This window comes from Sciurus vulgaris (genome assembly GCF_902686455.1).
Source record: "Sciurus vulgaris genome assembly, chromosome: 3".
Lineage (NCBI taxonomy): Eukaryota > Metazoa > Chordata > Mammalia > Rodentia > Sciuridae > Sciurus > Sciurus vulgaris.
In genome coordinates this window covers 20,733,875-20,760,935 of record NC_136463.1, presented here as the reverse complement: position 1 = coordinate 20,760,935, position 27,061 = coordinate 20,733,875, and the positions used below count along the sequence as shown (strand labels likewise).

The 27,061-nt window shown below is 42.6% G+C and overlaps 2 protein-coding genes and 1 long non-coding RNA gene across 3 annotated transcripts; 2 read left to right on the top strand and 1 right to left on the bottom strand.

The window, feature by feature from the left end:
- Window position 1: 1 nt before the first annotated feature.
- RETREG3 (reticulophagy regulator family member 3) lies at window positions 2–20,456 on the bottom strand. The gene is made up of 9 exons (XM_079132828.1): window positions 20,146–20,456; window positions 9,280–9,386; window positions 6,087–6,117; window positions 5,030–5,156; window positions 4,192–4,276; window positions 2,820–2,957; window positions 1,686–1,768; window positions 917–1,049; window positions 2–512 (listed from the first exon to the last, which is right to left on the bottom strand). Exons 1-9 carry the CDS (start codon window positions 20,382–20,384, stop codon window positions 55–57), a joined length of 1,401 nt encoding a protein of 466 aa, XP_078988954.1. The 5' UTR covers window positions 20,385–20,456; the 3' UTR covers window positions 2–54.
- Window positions 9,387–10,171, top strand: LOC306657168. Its single transcript, XR_013762719.1, has 2 exons — window positions 9,387–9,512; window positions 9,543–10,171. It is a non-coding gene; the product is annotated as an uncharacterized lncRNA (long non-coding RNA).
- A 213-nt stretch (window positions 20,457–20,669) lies between the features above and the next one.
- LOC306657113 (tubulin gamma-1 chain) lies at window positions 20,670–26,278 on the top strand. The gene is made up of 11 exons (XM_079132839.1): window positions 20,670–20,809; window positions 21,122–21,234; window positions 21,437–21,604; window positions 23,336–23,404; window positions 23,685–23,764; window positions 24,182–24,308; window positions 24,535–24,621; window positions 24,736–24,885; window positions 25,306–25,458; window positions 25,539–25,700; window positions 25,883–26,278. The coding sequence occupies exons 1-11, from the start codon at window positions 20,761–20,763 to the stop codon at window positions 26,078–26,080; spliced, it is 1,356 nt and encodes a 451-aa protein (XP_078988965.1). The 5' UTR covers window positions 20,670–20,760; the 3' UTR covers window positions 26,081–26,278.
- Window positions 26,279–27,061: the final 783 nt, after the last annotated feature.

The window sequence follows — 27,061 nt, the reverse complement described above, 5'->3', positions numbered from 1 at the left end:
AAAAAAAAAAAAAAAAACCTAAACCACAGTGACCCCTAAAAGGAGTCTGTATCCTCATTGGCTCCTGGAACTGGCGGGGTCCAGCTGATTCAGCTCTGACTGGTCCAGAAGTTCAAAGTCATCTCCCTCAGCATCAGTGTCCAGGTCTGAACTAGGAGCTCTAAGGAATCCTCTTGTTGCTCTCCGGGCAGGTGGGCCAGAAGGGCCTGATTGGGAGGCTCCTGACATTGCCAGCTGGATCATACCCTGGGAGACCAGACTGGCAAGGTTGCTGGTGAGGTTGGATCCTACAGGCAGGGCACCAAGCAGGAGCTCTGGCAGTACAGCCTCATCCCGGCTGGCAGGGGGAACCTGGGGATCCTCAGCTCCTGGTGCAGAACGGTACATCAAGCTGGGCATTCCAATGCTGGTATCATCCTCATCATCCAGGCCAGCAGGATCCACGTTAATGGAAGGGAAGTCTGGAAGGTCTCTGGCGAAGGATTCCTCTGGATCACTATGACCATCTAGGTCTGAGAGAATATAGGGTATATTAGACATGGCAGCTACCTGGTCTGCCAGTGCTCCAGACTCACAAAATGTCAACCCCACATAACCATATTTTTCTCACCTTGGATTTCTCATAATGAAGCAAAACCCATGGGACTAGTTAGCTCTTCTCTACTCATAAATGGTTATGATCACCGCTGGCCATAGAATTACCCCCTCTCTTCCTCTACTGTGCCCATGAAGCTAGAGGCTGAGGCTACTAAGGGACTGAGGGCTTCAATGAGAGAAGCAGTGCCATCCTGGCTGCAGCCACACCCCTTAGGCTGCTCTGCCAGGAGACAAGGGAGTGCCAGTATCCCCTCTGTCCAGGGAAGCTGAGAAGCAACAGTCAGAGTCACTATCAACTCAGGTCAGAGGTTCCCCTCACCTTCAGAACCTTCTGTTAGAGGTGTTTGGCCCCTGGAAAGATTAAATGTGCCATTGTCTGTACAGGAGACCTCAGCATCTGAGTGCTCTGAGTCAGTGATAGCCAATTCTCTGGCAACGGCAGAATCATCCAGCTTAGAAAAAGAAAAGACCAACAAATCTGAAGAGATAATGCCATTAGAATCAGAAGCATTTCCTAGTTATAGCTCTACTAACTTAGAGACTACCCCCAAGGTCATCAGTGTAACCAGGAAGAGATGGGGACTTTACTCAAAATCTTGACCCCTTTTAGGTTATTCACACCCAAAGAAAATGCTCTTATTTGTCAATCTCTTACGCATAGAAAGAAAAGCAATTTTGGGAAAAACCGATTCGTTACTTATTCTTAAGAAGTAACTGACTACACACACACATACACACAAAATGTAACTGATCACGAGATTACTTTTCACAGGTAACCAGGAGGAGACACTGCCAGAACCTAAAGGTGGGCTAGGTGTTTAAAAAATGATCATACCAGCTCCAGAAATTCTCCGTGATGATAGGGCAAAAGGAGATGTGGGAGGGGGTGTGCTGGTCACCAGGCTCAAGTTGAAAATCTGGATACAAAATCCCAGTGTAACATTTGTTTCCCTCCTTGTCACTGCTATCAGAAGCAAGGGGATTCTAGGGTCTTGAACTCTGGTTACTGCCTAAATGTGAGCTGCCGGATGTATAAAAGGGAACCTAAATAAAACTGGCCAGTGGAGTAGTTCCCACATTCAAGATACCTGAGGACAGAAGGCAGCAAGCTCCTCTTCACTGTCACTATGGTTGTCCATGGTACGTTCTGGGTATAGAGCTCTGCGACGCACTATGTGGAAAGAGCAGAGGCCTTGATGCCTTCTCTCAAGGGCGAGAAAACCCTCTTTGGACTTCAAAGGCATAAAATCAGAACATAAAAGAGACCCTCTGAATATGACCCTATGCCTATGTAACAGTACATGAGGGTGAGGCTGCTGAGCCTAAGTGGCAAGATAAGTTTGAAACACAGGAGAGAACATCTCTCTTCTAACATCCTTCCTTCTATCAACCCTCATGTTTCTGTTATAGTCAGATGATCAACTATCAGGCTGGTTAATACCTCTTGGGATCAGCTAGGGCAGACTCAGTGTTAAGGTTAGTAAGTGGACACTATAACAGAGGGCAAAAGGAGAAGCCCACTTTGGTTAAATTATGCTTTTGAAGGCTGATACCATTCAATTGGCTGGCCCAGGATACGCTGGGTCTTTATGACAACATGTAGGGCTCTATGAAGGCCAAGGCTTAATAAAACATTCAACCTGACAAGACCAAAGAGAAGGAAAAGTTTGCTCTACTATCACTCATGTTTTGGATGGATCTCAAGCTGGTATGCTTCTGGCCTCTAAGGAGGCAGTTTTTAATCTCATTTGGAAGGCAGCTTTTGGTAGTGAAAAGAGGCCAGGTTGAGTTGGAAAGACTTGTACTGACATTTACTGTGGGCCTCAATTTTCTCAACTAGAAGAGAATAAAACTACCCACTTCTCAATGTTGTAAAGGTTAAATACAATGATGTATGAAGAGCCATGAGTGTTTGGACACAATGAAAGTGCTTTATAAATGGCAGATAATATTAGGGACATCTTCAATTTTCCTTCATTCAACTTGGGAGATTTTTTTTCTCAGATTAAATAGGTGAGTCTGGGACACCAAATGAGGAAAACTGGCAAACCTGCATAGGTTTCCCTGGAATAGCATATTGCTTTTATTTACCTTCTCCACCCCCACCAGTCATCCCCAACTTCCCCCACTTTCAAGGACCTACCCTGTATGTCACATCTATGGGCTTTTCATTCTCTTCCTCAAACTGCCCAAGTGGAAAGAGACCTCCCCATGACACTTACATTGTCTGTCTCTCTGCTTGGACATCATGTAGCCACGGACACTGAAATCCAGCCGCTGCAGAGCTGGCTTCAGACGCACATAGGCTCGATCCCACAGTCGATGGTACACAGCGAGGGGCCACATCATGACAGTGACAACTGAGAGTAGGAGTGGGAATAGTAGCAAAATGGAGAAAGGGTTGCAAGAAGCAATTCTAACTCTCCTGTTATTATGTCTCCTATGGCCTTAGGGCTTGAACATTTAGTGTGGAACAGCTGTGCTTAATTCTGCTGGTCAACTTCTCCAGTCTCCCCTGGGGGTTTTGAGGGCAAAGACTTCTGTAGCCACCCACAGGGCCTAGTAGAGCTCTGCACAGCACAGTAACTTGCTGACAGACCAAGGACAGAACCTGGCAGTATGGTCACTTGCATAAGGGTATCACTGAGCCATAAACAAGGCCAAATGGTAACAATTCCTCAGAAACTACGCAACCAATCATGTGATTCTAATGTATAACAACCACAGCGGGAACTACTGTTCTTTCAGTTCCAAGCAGAATACATGCCAAGAGGAGGTAACTAAATTGATAAAAATAAAATGTACTCTAAGGAGGAAAACAGTGCTCCAGGGTAAGTAGAATCTAATAGAGGAACTCTTAAGAATTATGTTCTATAAATTCCCTCCTTTATAGGGATAGGCAATCATTTATAGTAGGGTATATAATATATTCATATGTTAGTGGACTCTCATCTTTTTTTTCTACTACTGGGGGCTGAACCCAAGAGCTCTCTACCACTGAGCTACAGTGGTAGAGCCTTGCTTTTTTTTTTTTTTCTTTAAATATTTTTTAGTTGTAGATGGACACAATATCTTTTTATTTTATTTTATTTTTATGTGGTCCTGAGGATCAAACACAGTGCCTTGCACATGGGAGGCAAGCACTCTACCACTGAGTTATGGTCCCAGCCCAGAGTCTTGCTAAATTGCCCAGGCTGGCCTTGAACTTGCAACACTCCTGCCTCAGCCTCCTGAGTGAGATTACTGGAGTAAGTCATCATACCCATACACCCTCATCAATTTCTAAAACTGACTTAGTAAGGAATGGACATGAGCTAGGACTATAGCTCTGTGGTGGAACACCTACTAGTATGTGAGAGGCCCTGAGTTTGATCCTCAGCACCACAAAGAAAAGAAATGGAATAGACTTTATATGTGGAGAGCCTACTACAGGTGAAAAGACATTTTCATGACACTAAACAGGTCATATAAATATGGAAAAGTCATTTCCTGAAGAACCAAAATATAAGAAAGTTCTCTCCCTCAATCCAGAATAAGCTGTGGGTTGTGAAAGCAAGGTACTGCTCATAAGGGGGGGTTATACACCATACTTACGCATCAAGTAGGACAGCAAAAGCCCAGGTATGTAGCGACCCAAGACAGCCAAAAAGGTCAGTATCCCACAGCTCAGCAAGCAGAACTGGGAGAGTCAAGAAACAATATTAAGTTTCTGCCATATGACATGGAACTGGGGTGTGGATGGGAAATTACAGAGGAGATGTGACTGAAGATTCTTTATGATCTAGAGCCAAGCATGGATATGTCAGAATAAAAGATGTAGCTACTCTTGCATCCAAAGGTAATTTTGTTCAGAAGGAAAAGAAGGATATTTCCTTCTATTCAAACTCCTTTTACTTGGCTAACCCCATATGGCAATACCTTTCATGCCGGGAAACTGGTTTGAATAGGACTTAGCCAAACATTCTCTCACAAAGCAAGTGCTGGTGGTGGGATTTTAAAGTCAAAATAACAAAACAGAAGACAATTAAAAAAACAAAAAACCAACAACCTACCACATGTTTAGTATGACACAAGAATGCACAGAAGCAAGCTTTCTTTCCTGTCTTAGGGCAAGAAGATGGCTTACTGTATAGGGAATACAGGTGTAGTTCAGTGGTAAAGTGCTTGCCTAGCATGCATGAGGCCTGAGGTTTGATCCCCAGCACACACACACACACACACAAAAAAAAAAAAAAAGAAAAAAAGAAAAGAAAATGGCCTACTCTAGGTGACAAGCACACCAACCAAGTTAGCGATCTCTTGCCTTCGTCCTAATGTCAGTCAGAAGTCCCATCCTACAACTTCCCTCTGTTTCTACAAACACAGCAGTCTTTTCTTTCTTGAATGAAGATATACAAGCTACAGATGAAAGTGAAAAAGGGAAGAATCTTACCTTGCCTGGGTTTTGCTTTTTGAAAAGCAAAAGATTCCTTATGAAAATGGTCCCACTAACCCAGACTTCAGCTACATGGTGGCAGAGCTCGGGCACGCTGAGCAACCGAGGGTGCACAAAGCCCCAGCTATGGGAGAGAGAAGGGGGAGCTGTGAAAGGAGGGTGTTAAAGGTCCCCCCATCTTGCTATGCAGGCAGTGCTTCTGGGTTTAAACAAGGGATGGGGAGTGGCTAGTCCCAGGTGCATTGGAGGTGAAGCATGACTTTCTTCTTGACTCATCAGGTTGAAACTTGAATTTAGGGACTAGGAGGGCAAACTTGTTCTGACAACTCCACCCTGTGAGCAAGCAGCCCAATCCACATGTGTAAACCTGCCACCAACTCCAAGGCCCTTTGTGCTTAGAAACACTCCCCACCCCGCCACACTCAGATTATTGCAATTCACTATGATTGCAATCCAAAGATACAAGTAAAGCACAGTCTGACTGACACCACTGCTAATAGGAGGAGGGCAATGGTGGATGTGCCCCAGAAAATAAAGCAAAACCAAAATAAACCATAGCAGAGAAAATTCCTTGGACAAAACATATGAGGTGGATGAACTGAGAAATGAAGCAGGAGCTGTAAGACACAAGAGGAATCTTTGGCATTGGCTTGCTGATGCCAGGAACCCATGTGTTTTCTGACCAGGAACTTTAACAGCCAGAGGTCATAGAAAACACGAAAAGACCTGGTATAAAAGCCAGGAGACAAATGATGTTAGCTGCCTTTAATTTTTCACACTGGGGCTGCATAATGCAGCTACTTCCCTGGCATGTCAGGTTATGGGGCTCTGTAATGCTGCTTTTTCCAGAAACTTCTCTTATGAAGATCAGCAAACATTGGCCATCTCAACATGTTGCTGTCTAAACTTTAGGATTTGTTAAAATGATTATTTGAAAAAGACTAGGTTTCTCAGTTTACATTGTGTCCAGAACATGAGGTTAAGAACATGTAACCAGAATATTACAAGAGAATCAATCAGAGCAACAAAAAGGGATTTAATTAGTGTTCCATACCTCTCATTGTCTAATGCGTCGGGTCTTGGCACTACAATATTAAAACAAACACCAGCATTAGTTGGTAGGGAAAACTAAACAAGAAAATGTTAGGCTGTTGGTCTGACAGCTCAAGTTTTAATAGGTTCAGGGAAAAGAAAATCAGTAATAGCCAATAAAAAGGAGACACCATGTTATATTGCCAGAGTTAGGGAGCTGTGGGACAAGTGTGGGACAGGGGGTAACTGCTATGCTGTTCAAACAAGGAAATAAGGCTTATGCCTGCTCATTTTGTGGGGAGGAAGGAAGTGTTGTCCAAATGGACCACTACAGCCCCTTTATAATTACCTATACAAGAAAAATGGTCCATCCCATCTCTTGAATGAGTCTGGGTTGCTCATATACATCAGTGTATGCCAGGCTACAGAGGCATGATGTAACTACTCCAACCCTAGAAATTTACCTATTCTCTTCAAAGAGAGACCCATTATTTACTCTGAATGATGTAAAGTCTTTTGACATTCACCAGCCATGAGATAAGCACATGAACTACATGATTCCTTGAAGCCTCTATAAAACAGGATGGGAATGTGTTTAAAAGCTATATAACTTGGTTTGAATATCCTGCCAACACTTCAACATTAACATGTCCAAAACCTACATCGAGTCACTCTCCTCCCTGAGAGGACCCACTGTCTCCCTTGGGGATATTTTCCTTCCCTTTTTTCTTTTCAACAAACTTTGCTAAGGGGGGGGGGGGGGGGGGGGGGACTATCAATTTTCTTCATTCACACTTCTATCTGTACCAACTTCCCTGCCTGCTTTGGTAATACCTGCAAATGTATGTCATTCTCCTACTCTTCTACCTTTGAAATGCCAAAGTTGGATTTTTGTTGTTGCTATTGTTGTGGCGGTACTAGGAACTAAAGCCAGGAGCATTCTACCTCTGAGCTACATGCCTAGGCCTTTTTCTAAATTTTGAGACAGGGTCTAAGTTGCAGAGGATGGCCTTGAACTTGCTATCCTCCTGCCTGAGCCTCCCAAGTTGCTGGGATTACAGGAGTATGCCACCATGTCTGGCACCAAAATTGGCTTTTATCACTTACTATTTTCTTTTTGGAGTCACTGAGTCATATCCCCAGCACTTTTTATTTTTTTGAGACAGGGTCTCAGCTAAGTTGCTTAGAGCCTCACTAATAAACTGCTGAGTCTGGTCTTAAACTTGCAATCCGGCCTCAGCCTCCCAAGCCATTGGGATTACAGGCATGTGTCACCATGCCCAGCTAATCACTTACTCTTTTAACTCATTTCCAACTACGTATTAATCTTGATGTATCTTCCCTCTTTACAGCTCTCTAAACCATTCACCATTTGTTTTCATGGATGTCTTTCTCACTATTTCCCATAAAGATACTGCTATAGTCTCCTAATAGGTCTTCTCCTTTTATCTCTTTCCATAAAATGTTATCAAATTAATCTTTACCATCATTCGAGTATATAGTTGTAATTTAAAAAATCTTCAATGACCACTCACTACCTGTAGGATAAAATCTAAACTTCTAGGCCTAACTTTCAAGCCTTATAAAATCTACCTGGACTCCCGGTTATTCAGAAGGCTGAGGCCTCCTGAGGAGAATTACAAGTTCAAGGGCAGCCTGGGCAATTTAGCCCAAAATGAAAGATCTTTTACAAAGGACTGGGAGCTGGGCACAGTGGTACAAGCTTGTAATTCTATCAACTTGGGAGTCTGAGGCAAAAGAAACAAAAGTTTGAGGCCAGTGTCAACAAATTAGCAAGAAACTCAACAACTTAGCAAGATCCTATCTCAAAATAAAAAAGATAAAAAGGACTGGGGATGTAGCTCAGTGATAAAGCACCCCTGGGTTCAATCCCCAGCACAACCCCCCCCACAAAAAAAAAGAAAAAAAAAAAAAAAAAAGGCTGGGGAGCCAGGTGTGGTGGTGGCACATGTCTGTATTTCCAGAAACTAGGGAGGTTGAGGCAGGAGGATTGCAAGTTCAAGGTCAGCCTGGGAAACTTAGTGAGACCCTGTCTCAAAGTAAAATAAAAAGGGCTGGGGTGTATTTCAGTGGGTTCAATTCTCAGTATGCCCCCCAACACACAAAAATCTAATCTAATTTTCCAGGATACTTTTAATTTTATCTCCTAGCACTCCCTTTAATACATTGTTCATTCTGGCCAAAATGCTCAATTCTGTGCTCTCAGGACATACTTTGTAGCTTGTGGTTTTGCTTTGGGTTTTGGTGATTTTCCCCAACTCCCCAACCCTTTTCCCCTGGTACTGGGACTGAATCCAGGGGTGCTTTATCACTAAGACTTATCCCTACCCTTTTTTAAAAAAATTGTTTTAGCTTTTGGTGGACCTTTATTTCTTTATATGTGGTGCCTAGAATCGAACCCAATGCCTCACACATGCTAGGCAAGTGCTCTACCACTGTGCTACAACCCCAGCATCCCTAGCCCTTTTTATTTTTTATTTTGAGACAGTTGCAGAGGATGGCCTCTAATTTGCAATCCTACTATCTCAGCTTCCCAAATTGCTGGGATTATAGGCATGTGCCACCTTGCCTGGCTAGCTTGTGGTTTCCTATAACCAAGCTATTGGACTGTCTAGAAACACACTTTTCTCTCCAACTGGCCCAATGTTTTTCTTCACTCAAGGCCTGACCAAGGCAAAAATACATTAATATATCAATCACAGACTGCACTGTGACATCTTTGATATTATTCTATAACTGTAATTTAACGTTTATGTATAATTATTGGAAAAACAAATCTTAGGGTACTTTCAGTAAGTCATAATTCCTATCTTAATGCCTTGCAAATAAGTAATTTAAAAGAAATCTTGAGGGATAAATTGATGCTGCCTCAGTAAAAATGTATATTCAGTAAGGAGATTTATTTTTAAAAATCTTAAAGACTACTTATTCCTCAGGCCAATTATGTAGGCAAGAATATCTCAGGTGGTAGATATGGATTTCCTGAACTTAATAACAATAGCAAAAGCAGAACTCAGCTTTAAGGAACCACAGACGGGGAACACGCCTTTCAAGTGTCTCCTAAAGCAATAATTCAGAACTCAAAAAATGGTCCTCAGCTCCACATGCCCCCCAAAAAAACCCCAAAAGTAGAGGCAAAAATCAGAGAAAAGGCCATTTCCAGTTGACATTATTCTAGATGTTACCAAACTCACCTTTTATCTCAGGCCAGATTTTGTTCTTCCATTGATCAATACAGACAATGATCATCAAGCCAAATGCAAGTAAAAATACAAGGCGAAGGGATGTCAGTGCAAAGAACCTACAGAGAAGGAAAAACAGGAGATCATTAACTAATTAAGCTAATTTCAGAAAATAAAACACATGCACTACAGGATTTGTAGCAAACAAACTTGAATTCTACTTGGTTTCTGTTGTTGTTGTTGCTGTTCTGACAAACTAGTTATACACTAACTAGTATAACTGACTAACTAGTTATACACCTTGGGTAATTCATTTAAATGTTCTGGACTTCAGCTGTTTTACCTATGGACATATATAATTTTCTTCTCTAAAGGGAGAAGACTAAATCAAATAATCCATTTTGTTGTTGTTGTTTTGGTACTAAGGCTTGAACCCAGGGGCACTTTAGCATAATTACATCCCAAAATTTTTTATTTTTTGAGTCATGGTCTTGCTAAGTTGCTGAGGTTGGCCTTGAACTTGCAATCATCCTGTCTCAGACTCCTTAGTTGCTGGGATTACAAGTTGAGTGAATATATGAATACACAAGAATATACAGGGATTGGCAGAGGAACTTTAAATTTTTTCTCTAGACACTTGTGCTTTTCTTTTTCATAAACACAAATGCATGTTAGTTGTATAATCTTTAAAACTAGCATTTAAGCCAGGCATGATGGTGCACACCTGTAACACCAGCAATTCAGGAGGCTAAGGCAAGAGGATGGCAAGTTCAAGGCTAAACTCAGCAACTTGCAATTTAGTGAGGCCCTGTCTCAAAATAAAAAATAAAAAGGGTTAGGAACTTAGCTCAGTGGTTAAGAGTCCCTGGATTCAATCCTCAGTACAAAAAATAAAAAATAAAAATTATTTTTAAAATGAGGGAAGAAAAGAAATAAGGAGAATCAGAAATTCAGTCACTCATGACAACCCTATTCAAAATTTTTCCACCCCACTACTTAAAGGATACTGTAATTATATATAAGATTAAAGAATGAAAGCAGCTTAGCAAAACTAAGCCTCTAGAATTGCCCCAAGCCATTACTCTTCTCTCCAAAGCCAGTGCATCATCCCAACCAATAAGCAAAATTAACAAGGCCAAGGATAAAGGCTCTAGAATTTCTTGCTCTAGTATTTTTTTCAGTGCTGCTCCTTTTTTTCATCCCAGCAACAATATGTGGTGTACTCACTGTTCTCTCCAGAGTACCTGAAGGAGTTCTCTAGGGAGGTAATCCAGACTGTCTGCAATCTCTTCTTCCCTGAGTATGATTACTAACACAAACAGACACTGAAGTAAGGAAAGGATGCTAAACTTTCCAAAGAGGGTGGTTTTCCAAAATAACAACAATAAAATTACGGTGCCTCTAAGAGTGGCACTATATCCTTTGGTGTTGGGGATTGAACCAAAGGGCACTTTGCCACTGAGCTGCATCCCCAGTCCTTTTTATTTATTTATTTTAATTTTTAAGAAAGGTTCTCTCTAAATTGCTAAGGGTCTTTCTAAATTGCTGAAGTTGGCCTCAGCCTCCTGAGTTACTGGGATTACAGATGTGGGCCACTATGCCCAAAAACCTGAACTCTTTCAGTAGCCAGTTATAGCCCCCTCTTTCTATTCACATAAACTATGTTTTAACTTAACTGAACATGTATTGAGTGCTATTTGCCAAGGCCTTGTGGTAAGCAGTCCATTCAGAGAAAAGTTAAACTTAAACCTTACTTTCAAAGTATATTTGCATGTATTTACAGTATAAATACAACAAGGTAATAAGAACCAATATCTAAACTGGGATTTTTTTCAGGCGGGGACTGGAGACTGAATCCAGGAGTGCTTAACTACTGAGCCACATCCCCAACCCTTTTTTGTTGTTGTTGTTATAAAAAGTCTATTTCAATTTAATAGTAATTTTTAATGTGCTTTGTTACAATTAACACATTTACAACATAACATGTTTACAAGGAAATATTCAAAACTAAAAGAAGTTTATAAGTAACAAATTTGTATTGAGCCCTTAGTACTTTGTCAAAAATCTTCCCGCTCACTGTCTCATATGGTCTTCACTCTGGCCTCATTTTACTAAGTTAGTAGAATCTCCCTAAGAAACTCTGAACTCATATCCATCCTGCCTAATCTCAAGTCTGGTGGATTACAGTTATTTTCACCAGGATCATTGATCATTTACGGATCTCTGTGGGCCTTATGTATCTCAAATGAATAGACATTGCATAAGGGAAGATCAGGATTCTAGCACATCCTCCTGAAGATTGGTGCATGTGTCTCCGCAGGACATATCTAAGTACAAAAGCAGTGGAAGTATTTCTAAGTATCAAACAGAGAAAGTACATGATCTAAACATGAGCCAAACCTTTATTATCTATAGCATATGAACTGAGGTCTCTAGAAAATGTTAAGTAGATCTGGAAGTCATTATAAAACGAAGCCATTATAAATTTCCCTTTAGAAAATCAGCAGAAAGATTATAAAGGAGAATAATCTTTCACATTATTCTTTTATGTTATTATGTCTATTTTGCATCAAGGCAGTCAGCAGAAGGAGGGAGTGAAGATATGCACAGTAACCTCAGGATTGCTGTTTAACATCACTTTTGACAAATGGCACCAATTTCTGGTTGACTATATGGTGCTGAGTCCTCACACATGAGAAACAGTAAATGGAACTGTTGACTCGAGACTCACAGGCAGAACAATTTTAACTATAAAGGCACTGCTAACTCCAGTTTGATCAGTAGTAGTCTAGATTATTAACTTTATAAAAAAAAGAATAGTCCATTATTGTCAAATATATACTGCACAAAATTACTTAATTAAAATCCATAATAATGTTTACTGCTATTGTTTGAAATTAGTATTCTGTTCATGGTATGCAAATACCCAAACCCTTCTTATTTCTTATTTTGAGACAGGGTCTTGCTAATTTACTTGTGGTCTCACTAAGTTGCTAAGGCTGACTTTGAACTTGTGATCCTTCTTCCTCAGCCTCCCAAGTTGATGGGATCACAGGCATGCGCCATTGCATCCTGGCTTCTAAGCTGTGATTTAAAAGATGATTGGTAAGAAAACAGGGCAAAATGACGTGGGAAAGAAAGGACATTCAGAATGGGAGAAGACTGAGCTAGCAAAATGTATTTAAGGAATTACCAATAGTTTGAACAAAAACAAAGAACAAAGGACAGGGATCAGAATGAGGAGAGAGGCAGGAGTCAGATCATGAAGGGACTTGTATAACAAAGGGTACTAGGATTTTATCCTGCAGATGACAGCCAATTTCATGAAGGGTGTATTTTCTGGGTCATGTATGCTAAAAATTTGAGCATCTTCCTCAACAAAATTATCCTGGTCCATAACATCAAATTTTAAGCCTAGATATATCCTTTTCTTGAACAAACCACTGTAGGAACTTAAGAGGAAGGAGAGTTTCTCTGTGTGGTATAAAATAATATTCCTTCGGAATATAGTTTCTTTTAAACAGATCAAAATTCAATAAAAAGATCATCTTAAAGAACTAGACTTGATCCTTCCAAGGTAACTAGATAATTGATAGTCTCTCAGGGGTCTGCGGACAAGTGTGTGTTCTTTTGTTCTTTCCAGCCCTAAATGCAAAATTCCTAAATATAAAAGAGTATATTAGTCTCAGATTGCTTATACCTCAGGTTTGGGTTATAATGAGGTCACATTATGCTTGTAATTTTATAGAAGCAACCTAGAAGGTCAGTAGTAAAAAAACAAAACAACCAATTCTGTAACTATGTGTAAGGGGAAGACATAACTGAAGATATGGTACTTATAAGATTCAAACAGGTAAAGTGTAAGGGATGAAAAGAAGGAAGGCAAAAGGGCTGGGGACATAGCTCAGTGGTAGAACACTTGCCTAGCATATGTGAGGCCCTAGAGTCAATCCCCAGGGTTGGAGGGCGGGGGAGAGTGACTGAAATAGAAAAAGAAGGGAGGATTCCTCTGTGTTAGTTTAGTCCTGCAATGTTGATTTTTGCAGGCCAATCATTCACAAGCAGATAGAACAGTGCAGAAGTATGATAAGACAACATGCAAAACACTTTTCAGCAACTTTAATCAGCATGAGAACTTTCCAACTTAGCAAAAACAATGTAAATATAGCCAAAGCTGGATATTCATGTGTGAATTATTCAGTTGGGGACTGCCATAGCCCATTACTACTTCTACTCATTGTGGGCTCATCATCTATTTTTTTCTTAATGGTATTTATTTTTTATTTCTAAAGATAGCATGTTTATTGAGGAAAGTTTAGAAACTGTAATTTAAAAAAATAAAAATGAAATCAGTACATCCCTATCTATGAAAAATAGTGTTGCCAAAAAAAGGCTTTTTTTTTTTTTTTGCCCCAACACCCCCCCCCCAAAATGTAAACTTGAATCTGATCAAGCCTCTAGATCGAACTACCAGTTTACAGGAAATACAGAACACAGGGGCCATGTTAAGCCACAGGGATGCAGTCAGCAAAATCCAGTCTCTAGGACACTTTGTAGGACAAAAGACTTCTTCAACAAAATAGACTAGTCACAGTATGTGGACTCATATGACTCTTACCCCAAAGAGTTGTGTTGTTTTTTTTTTTTTTAAACCCAGAGTACCATTTATTTGAGAAAATTGGTCTTTTGAACACTGACTGGAATCATTAACTTTTTACATGTGATAACAGTTGTGGTATTTTTAAAGTCTATTTTTTCAGACATACTGAAATACCTAAAGATTAAATTACATAACACTCAGGATTTGCCTCAAAACAATGAGAAGGATCCAAGTGTGGTGGTATATTCCTATAAACCCAGCAATTCAGGAGGCTGAAACCAGAAGGGTCACAAGTTCAGGACCAGCCTCAGCATCTTATTGAGATCCCAAGCAACTTAGGAAGACCCTATCTCAAAATAAAAGGGCTGGAGATGTAACTCAGTGGTAATGTACCCCAGGATCAAACACTAGTACAAAAAAAAAAAAAAAAAAAAAAAAGGAAGATGTAGAAAAGAATCATAGTATATACAAAACTGGCCATGAATTGAAAAGAATTAAAGTTGGGTACACGGTGGTATATATTATTCTGTCTACTTATACATATGTTTAAAGTTATTCGTAATAAAAGTTTTAAAACTGGATGCAATGACACAAGCCTATAATCCCAGCTCCTTGGGAGACTAACACAAGAGGATCACAAGTTCAAGGTCAGCCTGGGCAGGTTAGCAAGATACTATCTCAAAATTAATTTTAAAAATAAGGACTACGGATGTAGCTCAGTGGCAGAATGCTTGCCCAGTGTGTGGGAAGAAGCCCTGGGTTCAATTTCCAGTCATGCAAAAAAAAAAAAAAAAAAAAAAAAAAAAAAAAGTTTACAAAATGATATGTCATCCACACATTCCCTAAAATGTGAAGATTATTCTTTAAAAAAATTCACCCATAAAAATACTGTGAATTGGGCTGGGGCTGTGGTTCAATGGTAGAGAGCTTGCCTCACATACGTGAGGCACTGGGTTCAATCCTCAGCACCACACAAAATAAAGACGTTGTGCCCATCTAGAACCAAAAAAAATTTTTTTTTTTTTTTTTTTTTGGGTGCTGGGGATCGAACCCAGGGCCTTCTGCTTGCAAGGCAAGCACTCTACCAACTGAGCTATCTCCCCAGCCCCTAGAACAAAAAAAAATTTTTAAATTAAAAAAAATACTGTGAATTAAGCTGGGCATGGTGTCATACACCTGTAATTCCAGAGGCTCCGGAGGCTGAGACAGGAGAATTGAAAGTTCAAAGCCAGCCTCAGCAATTTAGCAAGGCCCTAAGCAACTCAGTGAGACCCTGTCTCTAAATAAAATAGAAAAAGGGCTGGGGATGTGGCTTGGGAGTTAAGAGCCCCTGAGTTCAATTCCAGGTGAAAAAAAAAAAAAGAAACTGTGAAAGTACATGACATTTCTGGTTTAACAACCTTCTTTTTCACTTAATGGCACACAGACGTGCCTTGGATTCCACCCCCAGCACTACCACTACCAAAAATAAAGTACCTAGATGTGGTTTTCTAGATCACCAGAAAAATATCAAAAACTTTAAGAAATGATTGCATTATACATATATACCATTAGTTCTTTAAAATGTTCCTGAATTAGCCAGACATGGTGTCTGGACACTTGTAATCCCAGCAACTGGGAAACTGAGGTAGGAGGATTTTAAGTTTTAGGCCAACCTAGGCAACTGAGCAAGACCCTGTCCCAATATATATACACACAATATACACACACACACACACATATATATATATAAAGGAATATATATATATATATACACACACACACACACACACATATATATAAAGGACTGAGGGGCTGGGGATGTAGCTCAGTAAAGCACTTGCCTCATATGTGCAAGGCCCTGGGTTCAATTCCCACCCTAGCACATGGGGGAGAAGACCTCCTTTCTGTAATCAAAGTATTCCCTACTTTTGACGTAATAAAGAAAAATGAAACCATACAACACTAAACATAAATCTTAATACATGCTGCCAAACAATTTTCAAGAAGAGCTTTCCAATTTGTTGCTATCAGTCATATGTCTGTTTTTTCATGTATTCCCCAGAATTAAATATTATCATCTTTTAAAATTTAATAAGCAGAAATTAGTAACTGTCACTATATTTGAATTTTTAAATTTCTATGAAAATAAAACTTTACATATTCACAGTTTTTTCTTTTGTCAGGGTAATCCAATTAAATTGTCAGTCTAAATAAAATGCCAGAATAGCTATGGTCTACAGAAAGATCATAAGAAATTCTAAAAATAAGTTTAATAGTTAACTGTAGATCCTCATTATTAGTACAGGTTAAGTTAGAGTTTGTTAATAATAATAAAAAACAATGACTATTCAACTATTTTTAATCAAAGAAGACACTATTTCTAGGTTTGCTATTATATAGTAAGCTTGTCTCAAGTGGCACTTCAGAACAAAGCACCCATCCTATAGAGACAGTAAGCCCATTATTGTACAGCACTTGTGACTGTCGGTTAATGAGCCAGTCATTGATAAATAAAAGGAAAAAAAAATGACCTAATCTATGTTATCTAATGGTAGTAGTTGTTGTTTGCACAAAAACAGAAAGGAAATCAACTGTCTGTTAATGACCTACCCATATGCTAATGGAGAGAATGCACCCAACCTTACAATTTGGATAGATAAAAAGCGAATGAAGAAAGGAAATGTTAACCAAAACATTCTTGGGAATCTTGGCTACCAAAAAGCAGCAAGAACCTCCCTCCAAAGAATATCACCAGAAACACTGATTTCCTATAAAGTTCAATAGGTTTTTGGTGGTTGTTGTTGTTTTTGTTTTGTTTGCAATACTCAAGATAGAACCCAGGACCTTAGATATGCTAGGAAAGTGCTCTACCACTGAGCTACATCTCCAGCCCTTTGAGACAGAATCTTGCTAAAGTTGTGGAAGCTGGCCTGGAATTTAAGACCCTCCTGCTTCAGTCTCCCACGTAGCTGGAAACAGATGGGATTACAGGTGTGTGCCACCATGACCCATGAAAAGTGTATTCATTTTCACGGTACTGGGGCTACAACTCAAGAACTTTACACATGGTTAACTAACCTTTTAAATAGGAATTGCTTTATACTCTTAATCATTTCTCAGATCGTTTTAAATTTTTTAATTTATTTTGAGAGAAGGCAAATTACCCAATCTAGCTTCAAACTTCAATCCTCCTGCCTCAGCCACCATACCTGGCTTAGATATTATTTTTTCTCCTACATAACAAATGTTTCTACTGAAATGGGTCCTCCCTTCCATTTCCTATTCCTCACTATTATTTTTAGCTCAAATTCTAACTGTGTGTGTGTGTGTGTGTGGTGCTGGGGACTGAACTCAGGGCCTTGTGCATGTGAGGCAAGAACTCTATCAACTGGGTTATATCCCCAGCCCTCAAATTCTAATCTTTTAAATCAGAATAATTGCTTTATACTCTTAATCATTTCTCAGGTCATTTTAAAATTTTTTATTATTTTGGGGAGAAGGCAAACATCTTTTACTTATTTTCCATTTGTGAAAACAATAAGATTCCATAATGACCCCCAAGTATATATGGTCGTCTTAGACTAAAGACTAAAAGCAGATCCCAAAAGGGAAACAGCTTGCTTCTCCCTAATTCAAAGACTACGGAGACTCATAGAAATGTTAAAAACTGGGAAGGAGGTCTGCAGTCATCCAGCCCTCCTTGAACCATGCTGTCTTTGTGGAAGTGGGAGGAGGGATTTTAAGTTGCCGCACATTTCCAGGACTTATTTACCAACCCCCTTATCTCCTAAGGGGCAAATCAAAAAGTTACTAAACCTGTTCTTTTTTTGAGGCTGTCAGGATATATTCATATTTTTCCCTCAAACCACTCATTTGATATAGATGGGGCTGAGGCTAATGAAAACACAAACTATTAGAAGGAAAGGTTTAACATTTCTATTATTATTCTATAGATAACAATCAGTGACCAGAAGTAATTTAGGATAGAACATCTCTGATATGGCCACCATATCAGTTCTGGAATCTGAAAAAAAACACAGAAAGCCTCAGAATATTATGGTGACAAATTATCTACATCAATTTGTTTTATTTATCTATTTATTTTTAAGATGTAAGAAGACATAGTCACAGGTACAGAAAACTGACTGAGAATACAGAACACTGAAAGTTAAGAGTTACCTACCTGAATTCAGATAAAATTTTTGTTCTTCTATCCAATCTCTTAATATCTCAAAATGTATAAAATATCTGTTAATGGTGTGCCATTAGTCATAACAAACTTAAGTATTTATGACCTAAGTTAATGATCCTCCTTCCTTCCCTAAACATTTAAAATATCTGAGAACTAAATAGTCATTTTTCCACATTCCTAACTGAAATGTTAGCATTCATATTCAATATGAAACTACTGGTAGGTGAAGTCTAATGTTCAGTTTAAACCTCAAACTATAGTTTCCAAGAAAACTCATTTCCCCAAACAATTCTATGACTACTTCAGTAGTCTCTAGGACCTTAACACCATCTGCGCACCCTTCATATGTTTGAATCCTCTCTATAAATGCCATACCTGTTCTTTTAGTCTCAAGTCACACCTTCATTTTGCTATATCTTTCCCCCACTTTCTTAGAGTGTGATGGGAATATAACAAGAGTAACTGTTCTGGATACACAGCAGCCAAGTTACCATGAAATGCCAGAGATAAAGACCAAATCAACAAAGCTTTAAGAGACCCAGAGTACAAAAGGGGGGCTCTGAGTGAGATTCTAAACATAGCATATTAGTAAACTTAAGTAAATGCTGTTGGGGGCCAGCAAATGAAAGCTCACTGTGGCATTTAAAGATGAGTCTGGGTCACAGTAGCTCAGTAGCTCCTCATATGCAGACCTCAACCCCATATTCTACAAACTGGTTTAATGAGGACCAACTTTCTTCCTAGGAGTTACTAAACCCATTGCGAGAAATGACATTTGGATACATGCTCTAGAATGAGATGCGATAGTTAAGGGTTCTCGCAGTGAACAATGGGAGCAAATTTGGTACCTAGGTGTCAAGGAAAAAGCATTACCAAAAACGAGTCAGGTATGTGGTAGGAAAATTTTGCCTTCAAGTTTACAAAAGACTGTTATCAAAAAATGCCAGAGACTGCTGTGATATCTTTAACCTAGGTTCTCTTCAAACTGGAAGGGAATGACAGTAGTTGAACACTGTGTCTTCAAAAGAAATTGGAACTATTTATTCTGTTCCTGCTCACAGAAAACTTTTTCAGATGAGGATGTTTTGATTTCAAAACCAGTAATTTTAAGAAGATAGCAATTTTGGCAAAAAAGCATTTTTTAAAAACATACTTTGTTGTTTGGAGGTATACAGGATAGTTTTATTTCATTCAGCCCTGTAGAAGTCCCCCCTAAATGTCAGTTCCCTTGGAATAAGATCAATAACACTTCTCTAATTAATAACGAACCCAAACTGTGCTTGTTAGATTCTATGACAACCTAAGTCCACTTTAAGTGATGATAACTTAGGAGAGGAGCAGCAATTCCATCTTTCCAGGGCATGACACATACAGATAGTTAAAAGTATATTTATAGAGACACTTGTCAAGCTCAGGAAAACTCACACTATCAGACATCGTCAATTTCCTTGCTTATAAACCATGGCTAAGGATGCCTTTCTAATAATTTGGAACAGGGAGGAGTTGTAATCATGAGTGCTTTTAAACGGTTGAAATCTCACAATCACTTTTCCACAACTGTTACTTTAAAAACTTATAATTTTCTGGGGGCTCACACTGATGCTTAGCCTTCACCAACTTTCTTCACTGGTGAGAGCATATCTAACATGCTAATTCATGGCAACTGCTCAAGCTTGCTTTCTTATCACACCTATGGGTAACACCTTAAGCTTCTATTCCCATAATAACTACTAAAATCTCTGGAGAAAATTTTCAAACCAAGCTTGAGCAGGCAACAGAAGAGAGGTTAAAGAGAAACAGCGTTCCCTGGCTAACAAGAAGCGCCCTCGCTCACTGCGAGCGGTTGAAGATGTTACCAAAGCTCCTGCTAGAAGTGTGGGGCGAGTGTGCAGGCGCCGATAAAGCAGAGAAGACAGCTGGAAGGTCCTGGGAAGAACTGGGTACCAAAGCCTGGAGGCGAGATGAAGTGGAAAGTGAGGCAAAATTAGGCAGGTACAGAAAGGAGCCATTGCAGCGAAGAAAACAGGGCAGGCGAGAGGTACAGCCCTAGAGAAACCTGACGAATTCGCGCCTTGAAGGATTTCTGAGGGTCCAGTTCTCTCACCAGAAAGTCGCGTTCAGCCCCAGGCACCACAGGGCGCTCCTGGCTGGCCGCTCCCACACCAGAGCTGCCTGCACCCGGCTCAGCAGAGGCTCGTAAGGCCCCAGCATCTTCACCAGGGCCCGCTGCGCCGCCTCAACTTGCTGGTCGCGCTCCCAGGAGCCCGACATAGCACGGCGACTCCTGAAAGCCGACCCCGAAGCTGGGCCTGGGGCCTCGGGCACCCCCTCAGCCTCCGCCATCTCCCCCCGGCAGCCACAACATCCGGGGCCGCGGCCCGACAGTCACAATAACACCAACTGCGCAGACGCGTAATCGGCTGGGAAGGCCGCCTCTCGCCGCCGCGCGCATGCGCACAGGGAAGGAGGAGGAGGAGGATACGTCAAAGCACGTCCCCAGCGCCGAGGCGCCGAACCAGGTCCGAAACCACGCACGCGCAATCCGCACGACCGAAGCCAAATGAATAAGGAAATGCCATCTCCAGAACTCAATTCTCATTGGAAAGGAGAAAGTTCGTGGGTGGGGCGGGTTGTTTGGCGCCTGCGTCTTGAGGCGAGCGGGCAGGCGAGCGGCGGCGTTGCTGGCGGGAGCGGCTGCAACGCCGGTGCCTGAGGAGCGATGCCGAGGGAAATCATCACCCTACAGTTGGGCCAGTGCGGCAATCAGAGTGAGCGAAACTCCGGCCCCTCGGCTACCTAGGTTCCTTACATTCGATGGGATCTCACTGTGGAATCCTAGATTCCATCGGTCCTTCCTAAAATCGTAGTTCTCCGAGAGGCGGGACGTCCCTGACCCAGTGTCCAACCCGGAGGGACCCTCCCCTACCCATTTACTGGCACGCAGCCCTTTCCTCACACACGAGCGAGCCCTAAAGCTTCACTTCTCATCCCTGAACCCTCGCGCTCAGTCCCCCATCTGCTAATTGGATCTTGCCCAGACCCAGATATCCTCTTTCTCCCCTGCCTGCTTCCTCCCCCAGTTGGGTTCGAGTTCTGGAAACAGCTGTGCGCCGAGCATGGTATCAGTCCTGAGGGAATCGTGGAGGAGTTCGCCACCGAGGGCACTGACCGCAAGGACGTCTTTTTCTACCAGGTGCCCCCAGCGACTTGGCCAAGGCCCGCAGTGACCTAGGGGGCCTGAAGGGAAGGGCAGTGGCTTGGTACTGGGAAACCCTGTGGACAGAGTAGCCCGGGCAACTAGCTTGAGGAGGGAGGGTCTGCAAAGCCAGAGATTGGGAGGACTCAGGACTTGGCCCACCTACCTCATTGAGCTCCTCCTGGATTCCTCTTGACAGGCAGATGATGAGCATTACATCCCGCGGGCAGTGCTGCTGGACCTGGAGCCCCGGGTGATCCATTCTATCCTCAACTCCTCCTATGCCAAGCTTTACAACCCAGAGAACATCTACCTATCAGAACATGGAGGAGGAGCTGGCAACAACTGGGCGAGTGGATTTTCCCAGGTCATTTGCTATTCCCTGGCCCAACCCACAACTCCCTGTGTGAGGACAGGCCCTATCGCTTCCTAGAGAATTAAACCAGATCAGGGATGTGAATGCTGGAGGGCAAGAGACATGCTTGCCTAGAGTTAAATTTATAATATCATTAACCTGCACTAGCTAGTGTTGTGTTCCAGACCATTCTAAGTGCTTTACATATGTTAACTTATTTATATGACCCTAGAGATAGGTCCTCAGTCTCTTATTTTCCCTTCCAGAATCTAAAAAGCTCTGATGCCAAAAGACATTTTGTAACGTATTTAGCAGTAAAACCAAATTTCAATGGAAACAGGATATTTTATAGCTTCTATCCAACTTAATGTCATTACCCAAACCTTTCATTGCTAAAATATTAAGGTGTTTGATTAATGCACCTCAGACCCCCATGAGGTTTTATTTAATATGCATTATATGTCTCACATTGCCTAAAATCTGATATGTTGCTGGCCATGTCAGCACATGCTTGTTAATCCCAACTACTCAGATGGCTTGCTGTCTTCTGAGGCAGGAGGATTGAAAGTTTGAGGCCATGCTTGTAATTCCACTGGCTTGGAGGCTGACCAGGAGGATTGTGAATTCAAAACCAGCCTCCCCAACTTAGTGGGGCCCTAAGCAACTTATTAAGATTCTGTATCTAAAGAAAATATTAAAAGGGCTGGGGATGTGGCTCAGTGGTTCAGTGCCTCTGGGTTCAAGCCTTGGTACCAAAATAAAGAAAGTTTGAAGCCAGGCTGAGCAATTTAGCAAGATTCTGTCTCAAAACAAAAAATTAAGAAGGGTTGAGGATGTAGGTCGGTGATAAAGCACCTCTGGGTTTAATCCTCAATGCCAAATAAATAAATAAAATCTTTCTAGATCCAAAACGTAACTGGCCCAAGCATGTTAGATAAGGGAATGTGATTGTGGGTTATTACCTTCATTATACAGTTAAGGAAACGGGTAAAAATTACGTAGGGCTGGGGGTGTAACTCAGTGGTAGAGCACTTGCCTAGCATCAGCACCACATAAAAATAAATAAAATAAAGATATTGTGTCCAGGGCTGGGGTTGTGGCTCAGTGGTAGAGTACTCGCCTAGGATGTGTGAGGCACTGGGTTCGATTCTCAGCACCACATAAAAAAATAAAGATATGGTGTCCATCTACAGCTAAAAACAAAACAAAACAAAAAAAGATATCGTGTCCATCTAAAAAATAATAATCTGCCTGGCAGGGTGGTTCATGTAATCCCATTGGCTTAGGAGGCTGAGACAGGAGGATCGAGAGTTAAAAGCTAGCCTCAGCAAGAGCAAGGCATTAAGCAACTCAGTGAGACCCTGTCTCTAAATAAAATACAAAATAAGACTGGGGATGGGGCTCAATGGTTGGGTGCTCCTGAGTTCAATACCTGGTAACCACCCCCCCCCCCCGCCAAAAAAAAAGAAGATTGTGTAATCTGCCCAGAGTCACTCAGTTGTATAGAACTAAATCTACAGTGATAGAACACTTGCCTAGTGTTCATGAGGCCCCAGGTTCAATCCCCAGCACCACCCAGCTTGCTTATAACTGCTGGGCCACCTCTCCATGCAAATAAAAAGCAAAGCAGCTGTGCTTCATAAAAGGATTTTTAGGTACTATAAAGAAAATTAAGGGTATTCTTAGGTCAGAGTTTTTGTCTCATGGTCCTGTCCCATACTGATCCTTTCCATGTCTGTTCAGGGAGAGAAGATTCATGAGGACATTTTTGACATCATAGACCGGGAGGCAGATGGCAGTGACAGTCTAGAGGTGAGTGTATCAGTAATGCTAGTGGAGCTCAACATGGAAGGTTTGGCAACACCCCATAGAAGCCACCTGTTAAGCAATAGATCAATCCATTTACCCCTTGCACTGAACAGAAGCTACCAACCTTATTGAATAGAAGGTAGGGTCTCCTAAGCTGTATGGGTGAGGGACAGGAAGAGAAATAAGAACATAGGAAGACAGGAGTCCAAAAAATTTGGAGATGGATCTAGTTTGAAATCCTGCTACTATGTACATAGACACTGACTGTCCATTTCTTATGCAGGGCTTTGTACTTTGCCACTCCATTGCTGGGGGGACGGGCTCTGGCCTGGGCTCCTACCTCTTAGAACGACTGAATGACAGGTAAGTCTCTGTTTGTGGACTAGAAGAGACATGATCTTAAAGTGGGTTTCCTAAGTGACTGCGAGGCCCAGCAGACATATCACCCTATTAACTGGAGCAGGAAAGAACCCTTCTATTGCCTCCTATAATGGGGAAAGTGAACTTATGATGGAGAATCAGATCACATTTCAGTTGGTCAGAACTAGAGCCTAGAATCTGGCCTCTGGCTGAAGGTCCAGGGAGGGCTGCCAAGTTTGGAGTTGAAATCCTAGATTTTGTGAAGTCTGTTGGCTCGTCCCCCTCTGTGGTTATGGACTTTGAAAACTCAGATTCCCTAATTTCTCCATCCAGATTTAGCTGCTTCCAGATAGCTGTCGAGGAGGCCCCTATTCACCAAGCCTCCAATCTGTTGCTCTCTTCTTCTCCCAACCTCACCAGATACCCCAAGAAGCTGGTGCAGACATACTCAGTGTTCCCAAACCAGGATGAGATGAGTGACGTGGTGGTCCAGCCCTACAACTCACTCCTCACCCTCAAGAGGCTGACCCAGAACGCAGATTGCGTGGTGAGTCTGGGCTTCTGTCTGTCCCCAATCCCAATGCCCCTGTCTGTTTAATCATTTTCATGCATTCAAGAAGTCTGTTTTGAGTCCACCTGTTCCACAGGCCTGGGAAAGTTCCTTTAGGGTGAGTTCCTCTAACCATGAGACTCAAAGCTTTAGAGCCTAGGCTCATGCAGATCTTCTGATATTCCTATCCCCATAAAATATGCCACTATCTTCTGTCCCCCAGGTGGTGCTGGACAATACAGCTCTGAACCTGATTGCCACAGACCGCCTTCACATCCAGAATCCGTCCTTCTCCCAGATCAACCAGCTGGTGAGCCCCTTCTCCTAGACTCCTTTGGACCAGAAACCCTACTTTCTAGAAGGCCATCTGGGAAGGGAGGTCCCATATGGGCCAAGACCCATGATACACAACACCCGTTTCCAGGTGTCCACCATCATGTCGGCCAGCACCACCACCCTGCGCTACCCTGGCTACATGAACAATGACCTCATCGGCCTCATCGCCTCGCTCATTCCCACACCCCGGCTCCACTTCCTCATGACCGGTTATACCCCCCTCACCACAGACCAGTCAGTAAGAGCAGCCCTCAGTGTCCCAGCCAGGGCTGGCCTGGGCCCAGAGACACTGACCTTGCCTCTCTGTTCTCCCCTCTGTCCCAAGAGCTGTCTTTTGCAGCCCTCCAAGGTTCTTGCTCAGGGACTGGCAGGAAGCATGCCACTTGCCTGCTGACTTGTCTCCACCTTCCTTCAGCCTTTGGCTCCTGCAGCAACTGGGTGGGATGGGGTTGCTTCTGCTCCTGTGCTGGAGCATGAATCTGTTTAGCGGAGGAGGGCTAAGATCCTACTCCTGCCTCAGAGATTCAGGGTAGACCTGAACCTGTAGACATGCCCCCAGAGATACCACAAGTCTGATGGGGACATGTGTTGGCTCGTCTTGTGGACTGGACTGTGCCTTGAGTGCCAGCCTGGTCCCTGTGACCCACCTTACCCTCAGGTGGCCAGCGTGAGGAAGACCACAGTCCTGGATGTCATGAGGCGGTTGCTGCAGCCTAAGAATGTGATGGTGTCCACAGGCCGGGACCGCCAGACCAACCACTGCTACATCGCCATCCTCAACATCATCCAGGGAGAGGTGGACCCCACCCAGGTAGGTGAGGCCCCTTTGCCCTGTCCCCGAACCTCAGGGTAGAGGAGTGGCCCCCACCAGTGCTCCCGTGCCCGCCCCAGGTGCACAAGAGCCTGCAGAGGATCCGTGAACGGAAGTTGGCCAACTTCATCCCCTGGGGCCCAGCCAGCATCCAGGTGGCCCTGTCGAGGAAGTCCCCCTACCTACCCTCAGCTCACCGGGTCAGCGGGCTCATGATGGCCAACCACACCAGTATCTCCTCAGTGAGTCTCACAGTGTACATCTTTTTCTCTAAGTCAGTTTCCTGATGGTGCCTCTCCACTCTGCCTCCCTGCTCCCCCTGCTTCTGCATTTTGTTGTGGGGATAACAGCCTTGGTGTCCTGGCTGTCTGGGCCATGTTGCTCCTTGATTTCTTTGTGACTCCTGCTTTCTGCATGCCCCAAGCTCTTTGAGCGGACCTGTCGCCAGTTTGACAAGCTGCGGAAGCGAGAGGCCTTCATGGAGCAGTTCCGCAAGGAGGACATCTTCAAGGACAACTTTGATGAGATGGACACATCCAGAGAGATTGTGCAGCAGCTCATCGATGAGTACCATGCAGCCACACGGCCAGACTACATCTCCTGGGGTACCCAGGAACAATGAGTCTCCCAGGACAGGGACCCTCATCTGCCTTACTGGTTGGCCCAGGCCCTGCCTGACTGACCACTCCTCAGCACAGATCAGGGACCTCATAAATATCTCATACACACACGAACACGCACTCTCTGTTGGCCTGGGGACACGTTTACTTCTCCTCTTATGAGACTATTTATCTTTAATAAAGCACTGGATATAAATCAAGTCACTGGTCTCTTCGAAGGCTTCAGCACTGGGGAAGAGGGATGCCTGTTCATCACTGACAAGGTCCTCCCCACACTTCTAGTATCTTCAACTCTGTGAAAACAGCTTTCCCTGGTTTTTCCTTCAACCTAGTTTCAGAGAGCACAAGTAGGGTTTGACCCACTTGAAATTCCTTTCCAGGTAAGAATGTCCATAGATAACGATCTTATTCTGACACAAGTCACAGTTCCCTCCCACTGCAAGTGTGGAACATTTCACCTTTTTCATATTGACACATCAGTGTTCTCTTTTGATCATCACAACCACAGGCCTGGGAGCACCATCCTACCACTGGTCTCTGAGCAAGCAAGAGTCAGCCTAAGTCCCTTTCAGTTTCTTTCCAGCAGAGCAGTGCTACAGAGCCAGTCTGGGAGAGCCACTGGTTCAGGCAACTGGAGCCCAGAAACATCAAATCAAGAGACCAAGTCCAGGCCAGGCGCAGTGGCACATGCCTGTAATCCTAGGTACTCAAGAGGCTAGAGTAGAAGATCACAAATTTGAGTCCAATGCAGGCAACTTAGCAAGATCCTGTCCCAAAATTTTTAAAAATGTAAAGGGCTGGCAATGTAGTTCAGTGATAGAACACCCTAGGGTTCCATCCCCAGTCCCACAACAACAAATAAGAGACCAGCCAGGTGCAGTGGCACGCGCCTATAATCTCAGTCACTCAGAGGCTGAGGCAGGAGGATTGCCAGTTCAAAGCCAGCCTCAGCAATAGCGAGGCGTGAAGCAACTCGATGAGAC

Bases quoted from the DNA above. Each gene is read 5' to 3' on its own strand.
- RETREG3 (XM_079132828.1), bottom strand. From the start codon at position 20,384: ATGGCGGAGGCTGAGGGGGTGCCCGAGGCCCCAGGCCCAGCTTCGGGG. The intron at 4,277-5,029 runs GTAAGATTCTTC...TGACTCTCCCAG, and splicing joins AAAAGCAAAACCCAGGCAAG to TTCTGCTTGCTGAGCTGTGG. The intron at 1,050-1,685 runs GTATCTTGAATG...TCTTTTTCTAAG, and splicing joins TTGCTGCCTTCTGTCCTCAG to CTGGATGATTCTGCCGTTGC.
- LOC306657113 (XM_079132839.1), top strand. From the start codon at position 20,761: ATGCCGAGGGAAATCATCACCCTACAGTTGGGCCAGTGCGGCAATCAG. The intron at 24,309-24,534 runs GTGAGTCTGGGC...TCTGTCCCCCAG, and splicing joins CCCAGAACGCAGATTGCGTG to GTGGTGCTGGACAATACAGC. The intron at 24,886-25,305 runs GTAAGAGCAGCC...CCTTACCCTCAG, and splicing joins CCCTCACCACAGACCAGTCA to GTGGCCAGCGTGAGGAAGAC.